Source organism: Ammospiza caudacuta, chromosome 5 (assembly GCF_027887145.1).
Source record: "Ammospiza caudacuta isolate bAmmCau1 chromosome 5, bAmmCau1.pri, whole genome shotgun sequence".
NCBI classification, from domain to species: domain Eukaryota; kingdom Metazoa; phylum Chordata; class Aves; order Passeriformes; family Passerellidae; genus Ammospiza; species Ammospiza caudacuta.
Window position 1 is genome coordinate 26,746,359 of NC_080597.1, and position 15,161 is coordinate 26,761,519.

Consider the following 15,161-nt stretch of genomic DNA (forward strand, 5'->3'; position numbering starts at 1 on the left):
CCAGTAATAGCTTGAATAATTTTGCAAGGTTTCTTTTGAGAAGGAACTTGGGGAAAAAACCCAAAAACCTGCTAGTTCTGCAAGGGATCATTTTAATTAGAGGCTGGGCACTTCTCATTGGCAAAAACTGCTTCATGATTGCGAAAAAGAAAAAAAATGACAGCACTCTAAGGAATTCTTTTAAATGCCTTTCCCTTTTTAAGTTTTCTGATGTTGTTTTAGAAAGAACAGCGCTGCTCGCTCTGACCACCAGATGGCTGTGGTCCCTCGCACACCCAGCCCGGGCTTCCCGATTACAGAGAACAGCCCCTCCCTTGGCAGTGACCTGCTTAAGGCTCTGCCACCTCCGGGGACAGAAACAAAACAAAGTTTTTCCGTAGTCTAATATTATGCTGCAGCCATCAGCCCTGTGCGGCCCCGCACAGCGACCACTCCAGAACATGGATTCATCCACACGTTGTGACTGCACGGAGGACGGGAAAGGGTGTTTGTGCTCTGCCTAGGCATCCATTAATAACCACTCTGGGAACAGGATCCTGACCTGGACAGATATTTTGCATGACCCAGAACAGCTGTTGCTATGCCAGAAGAAGAAAGACATAACTTCCTTGTACTGGGTCAGAGTTGCTTGACATCTCTAAAAACTAAATATACACTAAAAGTTAATGAGAATTTCCATGATGTTTGGGTAGCATGATATTGGGCATGCCAGCATCACATTCATACAGGCAAAAAATTACATGTTTCTCTTTTACCCCTCCAATTAGTACATGAATTTTTTTTTTAAAGGGGGATAACAAAAATATGTCCTGATTTCCCACAGCATTGTCTCACAAAGTCAGCATAGAAGTGTCCCAAGCCAGTTTACTGGGAAGGCTGTTCTCCATTTCAAAGGACTTTCATGTTGCTTTGCCGTGTCAAAACTTCCTCAAAGCTTATTCTGAATAACAAAATCTCCCTCCCTTCACAAAATGAGAATAAAGCCACTTCCCCTTTCCTTTAGATTACTGTTGGTGCTGCTAAGGGTGAATGAAGACGATACAAACAAATGAGAGGAAAAGTAGGTGCTGCAGTGCTCAGGAGCAAGGGAAGAGAGATGGCCACTGACAGGATCACTCCCCATGAGTCCAAGCGTGCTGCAGGGCTGTCTCCAGCAGCATTCCTGCAAGGCTGGACATGGCTCTTGCCAGGCAGTCTTGGATGGGGCTGCAGGGGTTGCTACACTGTGCAACAGAGAGGCTGGGGGCTCAGCCCTGCCAGGGAGAGTCCTGGGGGCTCTGCAGCAGGGATTTTCTTGGGGGATCAGGAATTCCCTCGCAGCACAGAAAAGCTGCGTGTGCCTCTATCCAGGCGCTTGTTTTCCTGGCCAATCTCGGCAGAAAAGCGTGGATCACATTTGACAGCAGGGTGAGGCAAGGACACGGCTTTCCTGTGGCTTATGGGGAGTTTCTTTCACCAGCACAGAGTGGTAGGAAAATCTGTGTTTAGAAAAGTTGCTGCGAGGCACTTCACTGGTATTTTTAGCTGCTTGACCATTAAAAAAAAAAAAAAAAAAAAAAAAAAAAAAAAAAAAAAAAAAAGCTTAAATGCCAGATCAGTCTCAGTGAGAAGGAGGTGGCAATTTCTCTCAGCACTTTAGCAGTCGTAGTCCAAATAAGAAGAAAAAAAAAAAAAAAAATTAAAAAAGTCGAGGTGTGGGTGATCTGCCAGCAGTGCCCCGCTGCCCCTGGGCAGGGACACGTTTAGTGCTGGCATGCACACCATGAACAACCAGCTGCAGCCGGGCAATCAGGGGGTGGCTCACCCCACACCAGGCACCTTCAGTCTCACCACTTGCGGAGTACCTTGGTCCCTCTCGGCCTCTGCCAGACCACACCCGGCAATCGAACACTTCAATTCAAATCCCACGTCGCCTTGTTAATGATTATTTAGCTAAAGAGCTGCCGCCACCGCCCCGAGGTTCTGCTGTGCCCAGCACTGCTCAGGGGAAGGGCTGAGCCCAAAGCCCTGATTCCTCGGTGCCTGGGATGCTGGGGAATGCATCCCCCCAAAAGGATGGTTCAGAACCCCCAAAGGGTGTTCTGGCTCTTTTGCTGTACCAGCTGCAGTCTGTAAGCTCCATAGTGCACAGGGCTCTCCAATGCTGAGCCCAGTCTGCCCTAAACTAAGGTCTTTGAAGTAATATCTGCCCTTTCTAACCCTTCTTTGGCATATTTCTCTTCGTCAGCATGTATCTGTCACCCTCCCAAGACAGAGAGCAGCTCGGTGGAGTAAATAAGGTCCTGCCTGCCTGCCCTGGAGCGATATTTGGTAATGAGTGAAGGAGGGAGCACATTCTGTGCCACAGACACTCTGTGTGTGTCTTGAGTCACTTAAATTTGGCACATCCCGAATGCCAGTCTCTAGAATGGATTCATTCCCATACATGGTTCCTGGGTTTGCTGTTTTGCACCAGCACAGGTGAAAGCCGGGTGCCCATGCGGCACCCCGGAGTTCCCATGCCTTGATTCCCCCGTACGGAGCAGAGACTGTCCCGGTCCCACAGCAGACGGACACGGCAATCCCATGCATCCCCAGGTCGGAGAGGGCTGCAGCTTGCCCAGCCTGGAACAGCAGCTTTTCCTGCCCTCCTGCCTCACCCGGGGCGCCTCTGGGAAGGACGGCTGAAAGGGGAACTCTCGGTGGCTGCAAGCGATGCCGCACGTTCCGCCGGGGCATGAGCCCCCAAACCCGGCTCCCGCCGGTGCTGAGTCACCTTTTCCCAGCTGGGCGTGCTGCTGAGTCACGGTCAGGCCGGGCGGGTGCTGAGTCAGCTGAGCGAGGGGCTCTGCTGAGTCACGGAGCGCTGCACTCGGGCTGTTCGTGCCGGGCGGCGCCTCCCTGCGCTGAGATTGCAGCTGCTGCTCCTGGCCCCGCTCCAGCGTCCGGAACGCCGGAGAAATCTCCAGAAACAGCCCCTTCCTGCGGGCCAGCGCTTCCCTGGACCCTGGGCTACGGAACCACGCAGAGGTGTTTTGGAAACCTTGTGGGGAGGGAGGACTTAGGTCTCACTTTCTGTGCGAAACTTGGCTTCCCGTTCCTCCTCCTCCTCCTGAGAAAAGGATGTGAGCAGTGCGGTACAAGGTCCTCTTTGTTGCATATGTGTGATTTTTCAAATCCAAAGTTTCACGGTTTGTTCCGTCTCACAGTCACGGTTGTGGCACTGAAACAAAGGAGGGAGCAGCACCTACCGAAACATTTGCACAAATGGGATTTTTATTTGCAAACTCTGCCCCATTCCCTTCCACACCTCCCTTTGGCTGCCAAAGCAGCTCCTAGCTGGACGCAGGATTGATTCCCATGACCACCAAGACTCTAGGAAGCATGTTGGGCTCTATGCACCCTCTCCCAAAATTTCAGCCCAGTGTACCCATCACCTGCTGTGTGCTTAAGGTCACTGCCTGACTCTGGCCAGGCCCATGCCTTGCAGGGCACTTGCTCTGTTCTCCCTCCTTCTCCCTGCTCTGTTTCCAGACTGCCCAGGCTCTCTCCTTGCTCACAGCTATGTGCTGGAAACACCAGTGTCCTGCAGCACACATATCCCCATATATCTATGAAAATATTTATTGTATTCTGCATGTCCCATTTTTGTCACGCTGGTTCATTAATCCTGGGAAATTTGCCTGTGCCTCCCACCCCACTGTTTTCCAGGGTTCCTGTGTGGGTGGTTGCCTAGCACAGCCATGCCTGTCTATACAACCTCCAAAGGTACCAGCAGTGCCAGCCCCATGGACAGCTGCAGTGCCTGGGCTCTCCATAGGGATTTGCAGTGCACTGGACTCTCGACCTCCTTTTTCTCCACCTGTATCTTTGATCTAGACTGGGATTTTTAGGTGCTGAGAGAGCAGGGAGCACAGTCAGTTCTGCCAAGGTGGGGCTGGGAGAGGTAATCTCCCTTTGATAAACACAAACTAACACACAGGATATCCCTGCACACTCCAGCAGAGACTCCTTTCTCCAGCAAGTCATTTTAAGCAGTTACCGTAACTCCTTTTCCCCCTAGCATTACGCAGCAAATCCTGGTCCGGAGTGCTGATTCAGCTGCCTGGTTTGCACTCAGCATTCCGAGGCAGCTGCGTTTTGCTGTGTCACGGTGTGAGAGAGCCCGTGAGCCCCTCGGAGCTGGCCAGGGCCGGTTTGTCCCCAGGGAAGCCGAGCTGAGCCGCTGGGAGCCGCTGCCAGAGCCCAGCACGGAACAGCGCTGCCCACAAGGGACTCGAGAGCTGACTCGGCATCCCGTGACTGCCTGTGTAACTAGACATCTCTGGCCATAAATCTACTGGCAAAACAGGCTGTTAATGTACAAAGAGGAGAAAATTCCTCACTTCCCTGTTCCGCATGGAAACACTGACCTCTCAATAACTTTCTGTTGTTTTTAACCATTCATCTCCCATTTCGTGACTAAGCATTTTCTCAGGGGCTGGGATGTGCAGACAGGCTTTTAAGCCCAGCAAGATTTTTTACAAACACCTTGCCTGAGGCTGCTTTATTCATCTTTGCTAGAAATCCCCTGGGCAGTTTTGCTGGTGTCCTCACAGTGAGCAGCTCTGGCAGCAGCCAGGCACAGCTCCTGGAAGGGCAGGAGACAGCAGGGCTTCTGGCAGGCACAGCGGAGACCACAGCTCTGAGACTTTAGTGATATCCAAGCTGAATTTCCTAGTGACCTGCATGTGGGCTGGCCTCTGATTTCCCATGGCCCACTGCTCTGGGAGCAGTTTGCTCTTTCCACTAAAAGCACTCCCCTCCCTCCCCGCTCATTGCTCTCTAGTGCCAACTCCCAGAGTTTTCTTGAGGGAGAGATGGTCCCTCACAAATCCCTGCTGGCACATTGGCTCCCTGGGTGGCACTGACCTCCCGCCCATCACAAAGCAGCAGCACAGCAGAAGCAATCCCAGCCCCTGCTGCACAACACTGGGGGGGCAGAAATGCTCCAGGCCAGCAACTGCAAAGATGATGACACCCCACTTTCAGTTCTCCTTCCATCTTGCTGCAGGGCATGTGGGCCTTTCCAGAGAGCCAGGCTGAGTCTCACAACTGCTCCATCCCAAGGAACCCAAATCAGAGAGAAATCAGACAGCAAAAATCACTTATGGGGCATGGCTTGCTTGTCTCACCTTTGCAAATCTCCTGGCAGAGGTGAGCTGCATCTCTTGTGACCTGCCCAGGGGAAGGTAAAGCCCCAAGAGCCAGAGGAGGTACTGCTCCACGTCCTGGGACCGAATGGTTACAAGCCAGAAAATCTCCCTGGAATGGTAGCAACATGACTAGAGACCCTCTCTTTCTTCCCCCAGTCTGACACAGACCTACCACAAAGGGAAAGGACTTTGGGATATATCTGCTACAGGGCCTCCAAGCATGCAGCTTCTGGGGACAAAATCATTGGCTTGAAAGCACCCATAAAGTCCTTGGGAAGATCTGGGTGCATTGCCAGGGGCTGCAGGTGAAAGGAGGGGCAGGGCTTGAGGATTGGATTTTTGTCATAGTATTTCACAAAATGAATAATACACTCTCATTATATAATTCTTATTCTCATGTAATTTCCATATATTCCCTACTTCACTAGAACTAAAGGTTCAATTTGTGCTCCAGCTTCCCCTGTCAGAATAGGACTCACTGAAAATTACAGAAAACAAGAGTTTTAAGGAGTTATGCCCGAGGGAAGCATTCATTTTAGGTCTGTTCCTGTGGTTTCAGTGTTTTCAGGAGGGACTGGCCCTGGGGCTGTCTGCTCTACACATGAACTCTGCACTCTCAGGAGATGATTGGGGCTTTATCACATTTGCTTTGAAGATCCAAGACATCCTGATAAATTTATTTTACCCTCCAGAAAAGCAAGCAAGTTGTCTGCAGTGACATGGGGGTAAAAATGGAACATCAGCTTTTGCCAGCGTGCACTGTTGCTTTAAAAGACAAAAGCAAGACAGGAAAAGTCTGGCTGAGTCAGGATGGAAATGCTGAGTAATCCTTCCTGAGCACTGCACGCCAGATGTCTGCTGGAGTCAGAAAAAGAAGCGTGGAAGGATACTTTTTCTAGAATAGCTTTTCAACCCACAGCCCCCGGCCCTGCTGGGGCTGGTGTGGGTGCAGGGACAGGAAGGCAGGCGAGGTGCTGGCTTGGGTGGCAGCCCCCACAGAGAGGGCGGCTGCACAGGGACAGCAGGTGCCACAGCCCTTCTCCTCCCACCCAGGCTCTGCTCCCCACCAGCCCCTGCACCAGCGTACCAGGGAGGCTCTCACACCCACAGCAGCAGGGGAATGGTGGCTCTGGGTGCCCTGCTCTTCTGGGCTGAGCACAAATGTGTGCTTTTCCAAAGTACAGCCAGCCAGTGCATCACCTGCCCCTGCTAGCCCAGCTTCCAGCATAGCTACAGGTAGAAAAGAAGGGCCCAGCTTCATCTGCTGGCTGCTTCACTGACCACTTTATTAAAAAAAAAAAAAAAAAAAAAAAAGGCCCAGCAGAGCAACAGCTACTGGCAGAAGCAGCATGTCCAACTCTTTTCCCAAATCAGAGGAATTATTTGCCTTTGAAAGTCTCTGCAGATTTCCTCAGTGTCCCTCAAGTGCTGTATGATATCTTTTCAGCTACCCCAGCCTCCTGGGAATATGGGACATGGGTGTGCCATTTTCCTGAATTGCCCTGCACGCTGCTGTGGTGATGACAGGAGCCAGCTGTCAAACAAACCCAATGCCATTGTTTCCATGAGCAGGAGAGCGTGGAAAGGGTTTTGCTGTGCATGGGTGCTGGCACACCTGTGCAAAGTGACAGGGCTCACTGCCCAGGGCAAGGGGGAGCTGCACAAGGGCACGTCTGGCACCTGCAGGCCAGAGCTGGTGGTGCCTGAGCGCAGCCACGGGAGATGGGATGGTCATAGCTGAGCTGTGCCCGAGCAGGGGAGGATCAGGGCTGGGTTAGCTCTCCAGGCAGGGTGCAGGAGGCTGCCCTCTGTGCCCCAGGCATCAGCTCTGTACATCCACCCTCCTTGTCCAACCCACCGTGCCCAGGACAAGGAGCGCCTCTGGCAACACCCAGGCTCTGCCTGCCACGGGCAAGGCACTTGTGAAAAGTGCATGTATTTTATGATTGGCTTCTCGCAAATATTAAAATGAATATTATATGTGTTGTGTTAGAAAGCAATGCTGTATTAATTTTCTGAAGTACTGTGTTAAATATAGTTTTAGGTTATAAAAATTGTTAAAATAGAAACTATGCTATGTAAGATGCTTTGTTTAACAGAAAGGACTTGCAGTGAGATAACAGCCACAGGACACCTAGATCTTTCAGAGAAAGGGAATTTATTGCCTTCTTATTGGAAGAAACAAACTTCTTCCCGCCTCGAAGGCGCTATTAGGATTAGAGGGGAGAAGTTGATGAAGACCGAATCCTGTGTTTGAATGGAATTTATGCATCATGTATGAGATGTATGAATACGCAACCGGCTATTGTTTTTAAGGGTTAATCCTTTGTTAACGGGTGTCCTTTTTCGGGCTTATGCTGCCCAGAAAAGGTACCTGGACATCCTTAACTCTTTGTTTTTATTGTCTCATATTGTCTTAATTCAATTTGTCCAAATGGTTATTACTCTAATTGTGTTACTATTTTTATAACCATTTTATTACTATTAAACTTTTTAAAATTTTAAAAACAAGTGATTGGCGTTTTTCATAGCACTGAAAGGGTTACAGAGCCAGGCACCCTCAAAAGAGAAGTTTCTGGACGTCCTCTTGTTTTTGCTTAGTTATCAGGATGCATCTGGTGACTTCCTCCTGGCTCGGGGGGCTGGGGCCGGCAGGGGTGTCAGCGAGGGAAGCGCTGCTGTGTTGCAAGAGGAGTTTGTGCAGCCTGAGGTCAGCGCTCTGCTCACGTGGCCCGGCACTATAAATCCGGGCCGGGACGGAGCCCAGCTCAGAGCCTCGCTGTCCTGGAGCTGACGGGAAGGAGCAGAGCACCAGCACCAGCAGGGAAGCACAGGAGTGGAGAAACATGGAAACTTCCCAGTCCCACAGCTCCGAGAGGTGAGAGCGGCACGGGAGCGAGAGGGACGTTTTGTCAGAGGAGCGTTGTGCTTCTCGCCTTGCTTTTAGGAATGCTGTTCCTGTTCCTGCTCTGCAGGGAAAGGCACGCTGCTGCCTCCACCTCTGGATGGAGCCTGGCAGCCTTCCTTGCTCGGGACACTGTTTGGAAAGCTGGTGCTCTCTGGGTCCCATCCACACCTCTCGGGAACGCTCTGCTCCTTTCTCTGCCATCCCAGGCTCCCCCTTTTGTCCTAGAGAGCAAAGATCTGTTTTGTCAGAGGAGCCAGCGCTAATATCTTTCACTGTTCTTCCCCAGGATGTCCAGAGACCTGTCAGAGCTGCTGAAGGAAGCCACCAAGGAGGTGCACGAGCAGGCAGAGAACACGCCGTTCATGAGGAACTTCCAGAAGGGACAGGTGTCGCTCCAGGAGTTCAAGGTACTCCAGCAGCATTGCTTGGGGATGGGAACTCCTCACCAGACAGATCAGATGGGGACTAAAGGGGGCAGGATGGGGCCAGTACAGGTGAGGAGTGTGGGGACATGATGTATCAGCATCTCCTATGGCAAACATGGAACTTCTGCACCCTGAGGTGTTACTGGCTCCCCTTGCAGAAGGTGGGGAAGGACTCTGCGATATCACAATGGGCAGCCAAGCTCAAACAGGAGAAAAAGGAAAAAAAGGTTGATGGGACTAATGCTATTGCTTTTCTCTTGCTTCATAAATGCCTGCATGTTATTATTGCCACTCATAGTTAATGGAGATAGAACTATGTTCAGATATTTGAGCAGCTGAAATGCCCAAAAGAGGGAGAATTCTGTATTTACAACACTCCAGGCAGCTGCAGCTAGAAATAATGATGGGATGGTGAGAAAGTGAGGATGTGGGATCATTGCTGGCACTGAACTTTGCATTGTCACTTGAGTTATACCACAGCTGAGATCATGAACAATAACTCAAAACCAGACTGAGTTTGAGCAATCTGTGTCTGCTGCTAACAAGCAGGAGCCTGTTGCTTTTTTCAAGAGAAAAGAGAAACATTTCCACATATTAACCTAACCTGGCTAGATACAATTCCTGGGATCTGAGCCACATAACAAAGAGCAAAACCAAAACAAACACCTGGGCCAGAAATTCCTGAGAGGCCATAGGAAGTGACACATGGACTTGCAAACAACAGCTACCAATTCAACCTGTGGCTTAATTACTTTGTTGTTGGATTGTTCCTTGGCAAATAAATCCACAGAAGTAGGAAAGAGACTGCTTATTTCTGATAGGTGACATTCAGAATACTTAGCCAAGCATAAATTCAATCTCAGGTGCTGACTTCCTGCTGTACGAAATATGGCATTGGTTAGGCAGTGATCTTTGAGACAGGCAAGCTGTAAAAAGACCTTCAGGAATAGAACTTGGTTTCTTAGATGATTTTTACATGCTGTCAGGCAAATGAGATGGGACATGGATTTTAAAAATTAACAAGTGTTTAAAAGCCATGTTTCTCATTAAACCACTACCTGCCTCTGAAAACAATCAGCTGAGCTACATTTTTGCTTAATTTGGAAGGCAGTGTTGCCATGTTTTGTTTCTTTTCCGGTAAGCTGGGTAACAGGTTACTGTTTAAAAAACTTTTTGTTTACTCTTGGCAGACCTATATATCTGGCCTGCTACGTGACCCCCCAGATGGTGGATGTTTGTTTCCACAACCAGTCACTGCCCATGTGCTTATCAAAGTCCTATTTTCTGGCACACTGGGGCAAGGTTGAAACAGGAACTCTCTCATTGCAGAACTGACTGCTTTGTGAGAAAGTAAACAGCTTTCTCTCCCGTGAGCAACATAATCCCCCCTACCCAAACCTGACTCAGCTCTACTGCAACACCTTCAGCTTTCACCATTTGCTGCTCGCAAGGGGTCCCAGGGTAAGGAAGGGGTGGTGAAGGTGTGAGAGCCTATGAAAACAGAATGCCTGGGGAAGGAAAGAACACAGCTATATTGTCTTAGATCACATGGAAAATTTGGCAGATAGAAGAAAGTATCACATAAGCTGGGAAAAACAACAATAACAATGGTTTCAAAATAGAGGGGAGAACACAGTCTCTCAGCACTCCTTCACAAAGGCATCTTTCAGAGGCAGGCTGTGCTTCCAGATCCCTTTTATCTTGTCTCCCTGGGGCAACCGAGGAGGCAACCCCATTGCATGCCTGAGTGAGCAGAGTGGTGGTGCCTCAGTTCCCAGGACGGTGGGATGCTGACGGGATGAATATGTTGAAAAATAACCAGGGTGTGTCATCATCTCACAAGGCCCCACAAAGGAAAGCCACATTTTGGAGCATTCAAATTTGAACAATGTACCAGAAAGGATACCTTTGGGAATACCCTCCTATTGACTGAGGGAACGGGAAGGGACCGGGAATGCTTAAACAGGGCTCCAGTTTACATCACATCAAGCTGCCAGACTTTAACTGGAAGGCAAGGCAGTGACTTCAGAGCAAGTAAGACCAATACCTGCTGGAAAGGGCTCACCTGATTGCTATCTCAAGCAGAAGGGAAGGGATAAACAGTGTCTCCCTGTAGCTTGCACTGTTTTCCAGGTGGGAAATCTGCAACATCACAGATGTTTGTGACTCACAGTGGGTGTGCCCACGAGTACCTTTATTGTTAGTACAGTTTGTCCCACAGACTTGAAAGCAACAAACAGATGCACCTATAGCTCACCCTCTTTCTTCTCTTTCAGCTGGTTACAGCATCCCTGTACTTCATCTACTCTGCTCTGGAGGAAGAGATTGAACGCAACAAGAACAATCCCGTTTATGCCCCGCTGTATTTTCCGGCCGAGCTGCACCGCAAAGCTGCCCTGGAGGAAGACTTGAAGTACTTCTATGGCAGAAACTGGAGGGAAGAGCTCCCCTGTCCTGAGGCTACTCAGGAATACGTCGAGAGGCTCCACTACATAGGCAAGAACGAGCCAGAGCTCCTGGTGGCCCATGCCTACACTCGCTATTTGGGAGACCTGTCTGGGGGGCAGGTGCTGAAGAAAATTGCCCAGAAGGCTCTCCAGCTGCCCAGCACTGGGGAAGGGCTGGCTTTCTTCACCTTTGATGGGGTCTCCAATGCCACCAAGTTCAAGCAGCTCTATCGCTCCCGCATGAACGCTCTCGAGATGGACCTTGCCACTAAGAAAAGAGTCACGGAGGAGGCCAAGAAAGCATTCCTGTTAAATATACGGGTGAGTAAGAACCAGCCAGCCCTGCCAGCCCACATCCTCTCTCAAACAAGAAAATAGCTACAGGGGAAATGCAAGGCCAGTATTTGCACTGGGCAGCTTAGGAGAAGTTGTGGATCAGGGCGAGCTGGTCAGAGTTGGATGGCCATGCTTCTCCAACCTGGCAGCCAAATAAAACAGTGGTCTCTGAAAAGCTCTTCTCCCTCCCTTAGTGCTTGAATTCAGTCATTCCATGTGCCACTATTCAGATATGAATGAGGGTTAATACTACAGAGTATCTGTCCTGCCTCTGTGGTGACTTTACACAGATCCCCTGTGCACTCTGACTAGGTGACAGGCACCTCACTTTCCTTCCCAACAGAAGGTGGGCAACAGGCTTCTCCTTAGCTGAAAGCTTCAGGGAGAACCTGCAAAGAGAACAAGGAGTTTGAAAGACATCCTCTTGAGCTCACAGGCAACTTTTGTTCCATGCAAAATGTGCCAGGAGATTTAGACTGAAGCCTCGTGTCTTCCTCTAGTTCCTAAAATGCCTGGGGAAGGGGCAGGGGGTCCAGGGAAAGAGCAAGAGGAGGCCACACAATGAGACAGGGTTCCTTGTCCCCAGGTGTTCGAGGCACTGCAGGAGCTGGTGTCCAAGGGCCAGGAGAATGGTCACCCTGTGCAGCCACAGGCAGAGCAGCTTCGCACGAGGAGCGTCAACAAATCACACCAGCATGGTAAGGCACTTCCAGGGGCAGGTGCTTCACAGGGCTCCTTCCTCCCCTCCTCTGTCCTTGTTTGTAAAAGCCATTGGGAAACTAGCATGAGGCGCTTGCCCCATCTCCTCTCCAGCCATCAGCAGGCAGTGCAAGGAGAGGCACTGCTGTGTGCAAAACTTCTAGACATGGCAGAGCAAGGATAACACATGTGGGCTCTTCAGAAAGTGTGTCAGGGAGGAAGCTTTACAAAAAGAGACTCCTCTCTCCACCTCTAGGCCTTTAAAAAATGTACGTTCATTCACCACAGAGAAAACTGACCTGGAGTTCACAGAGGCAAAGGCATCAATTTTGGGTGCTGCAGATCAGCCGTGGTGCTGTGATGCTGACAGAAGGTTCTCTGGACCCAGTCCTATCCAGCAGCCTGTCCTTTTGGACTGGATCTCCCTCTGATCATTTTCCTGCCTCCCAGAAGTATTGCTGAAAACACTGCAGAGAGTGTGCTGGGTTCACAGTGAGCACTGCTGTGGATGGTGGAATGTAATCAGGCCTGTGCCTGAGTGAGGAGTGAGCTCAGATGTTTGCAGAGCAGAGTGGTTCCCATGAGGACACGCAATTCAAATAAAAACCCCTCATGGCCTGCCCATTCTGAAGCTAAAATGGAGATTTGTTTTCAGTGCATCCTGGATTGAACCACAGTTTTTTCATGGCAAAGATGAAAAGCAAACCTTGCCTTAAGCATCTCTGGATAGTGAAGCTTAAAGCAGCTTCTGTGGGAAAGGCATTAAAAGTTGTCTGTGAAACGTTGCCATTCCTTTCCCAATACATGCATACGAGTAAGATTTTCAGAAAAATTTGGTGTTGGATGAGGAATCCCATCCTGAAGTTGTACTGCAGAAATTGCTTGGAGTGCTGAAGACTGTTCAAGGTCTTTAGAAGCTTAACTAATTAAATCAGTGAGAAGTAGGACACAAAAAATGCCTTTTAAAATCCTAGCTTCAGTATTTGTCTGTCCTCTGCACGTCTCAGGGGTTCGATGGAGCTGGGCAGGGCACATGTAAGCCCATGAGGAGACAAGGGAAGAGGCTGGTGGTCACCTCCAGGCAGAGGGGCTGTGGCCTTTGTGATTCCCAGGTCAAGTCTGCTGCTTCCCCTCTGTACTGGGAGAGCAGAACCTGCTGCCACTGTTTCTCCCAGCTGCGCTCTGGCCTTTCTCCCTCTTCCCTGGACAAACCCAGCAGGGTGTGCTCTGGCACTGGGGAGAGCACACACTGCTCCTTAGCAGCTCCTTGCCCCAGCCTCTTCTCACTTGTCTTTATTTGGTTTTCTCCCAATCCGGTGCAGGGGCAGCAGCGGGGAAGGAGAGCGAGAGGACACGGCCGAGGAGCAGAGACGCCGGCGCGCCCTCCCTGCTGCGGTGGGTCGTGGCGCTCAGCTGCCTCGCCATGACCGTCGCCGTGGGCTTGTTTGCCATGTGAAAGCAGGACCTTCACCTCTCTTTGTGACTTCCCTCACCCTGAACTAATCCACCCTCCCCAGTCCTCATGAGAGAAATTACCCCTGACTGGGTACTGTGATCTTGGTTCTGCCACTAACACTCGGAGACTTTTCTTCCTGGAAATCAGAGAGTGCTGTAAGGGGGGTCAGGCAAAGTTTCTCCTGTGCTTGGTGTGAGCTCTTCTCGGAGACTAACTTTATCACCAAAAACCAAGGGTGCAAAAGGCTAAAAACAATGGCCAGGAATTGTCATTGCTTTACAGAGTGCCTACAAAAACCCTACAGGATCAGAAACACAGCTTTGGCATCTGTCTTTCCTCAGAAAGATGGAGCTCCTCGGAGCTCTGTTTGCTCAGTTTTTTTATACTGCTAGATAATACTGTGATCACTCTCCCTGTGGAGCCACATGCTCCCATGGGTTCGTTTTACATGACATTACTAGGTCTTTGTTATTTCTTTTTCCCATATTTTTGTCTTTGAAAAACAAAAGACAGTTGTTGGACATACAGTGTCATTCTTGTCTGGTTGTATAATTTATACACGTAATAAAATTCAATGTAAAGTCTTTGAGCCTGGTGTTTGCTATTATTAAAGCCTTACCTGGGGAAAAAGGAGGTGTCTTTCTTCCTCCTGGCTTTATGTCTTTTGGAGCTGCTGCCTGCACAGACACAACAATAGAGAGAAGTGGGATCCAGACTCCGCTCCCACTCAGTGCTAACAATAACCTGTTCTAAGCTGGGGCAGGTTCCTTCAGCTCCTACACACTGCTCTCTCTATTTCTAGAAACAGCACGAAATTCAGTGAGCGTGCAGAGTACTTTTAAGGGGTGGAAGTGGCCCATAAGAGCTGGTTGCTATTCTGTCACAAGCAAAAGGTGATGGACCCTCAGCTGGTTGAAATCAGGAAGCTCTCCCTGAGCTGCCAGCAAAGGGCTGCATTACAGGCTGCCTCTGCAACAGCTTCATGGGGAATCAGAACTGCCAGGCGTGATTTCACCTGCCAGAAGTTAAAGGGACCCCAGGTTTCGGTCAAGGTGGCTGAAAGGGAGGCATCAAGCACACAACCACTGCCCTCACCCTCAGTCCCAGGCCTTGGCACACAGGTGGCCTTGCTAAAGGCACCCCAAACTCACAGCACTGCTGCAGCAGCCCATGCACACAGCTGGCTCTCCTTGCCTTTTGCTGAGGCACCTCTGCAGGGCTGGGTTTGTGCCCAGCCACAGGCCCTGCCTGCTCCAGGAGCCCCCCTGGCACAGGAGAGGCTGCAGGTGGGTATGGCACTGCAGGTACTGACAAAAGTGCCGTGTTATCACCCAGAAAGCCTCTGTGATCAACCTGTCTCCTTGATGTGCCTGTTCTGGCTGTGACCTTAATCCCAAAGAAACGTGTTCCTACTGATCTGTTTTAATGATCAGCACCAAACCTGCTCAAAGAACAAGAATCAGCAGGCAGGTCCTGCTGAGAATGAGCAGTGGGAAAATAGGACTGTTATCATTCTCAGGCTCTTTTCCACTCTGCATCCCTTCCCCAACCCTCTTTAATAGTTCTCCCTTTGGCTCCACCTGCCAGAAAAAATAGTTAATTCACAAAAAAGATAGTCGGGTGTTTGAAGAGCAGGAATATTGCTTGATAGCTATTTAAAGACAAGAACTTGTTTATTCAGATTTGAATTAAGTTCTACTTGTTGAGACACTCTAA

General features: G+C 50.0%; 1 protein-coding gene across 1 annotated transcript; it reads left to right on the plus strand.

Annotated features, from left to right (window-relative positions):
- Positions 1 to 7,963: 7,963 nt before the first annotated feature.
- On the plus strand, positions 7,964 to 14,029 carry HMOX1 (heme oxygenase 1). The gene is made up of 5 exons (XM_058805140.1): positions 7,964 to 8,052; positions 8,369 to 8,489; positions 10,784 to 11,275; positions 11,877 to 11,988; positions 13,312 to 14,029. The coding sequence occupies exons 1-5, from the start codon at positions 8,021 to 8,023 to the stop codon at positions 13,443 to 13,445; spliced, it is 891 nt and encodes a 296-aa protein (XP_058661123.1). The 5' UTR covers positions 7,964 to 8,020; the 3' UTR covers positions 13,446 to 14,029.
- The last annotated feature ends 1,132 nt before the right edge of the window (positions 14,030 to 15,161 follow it).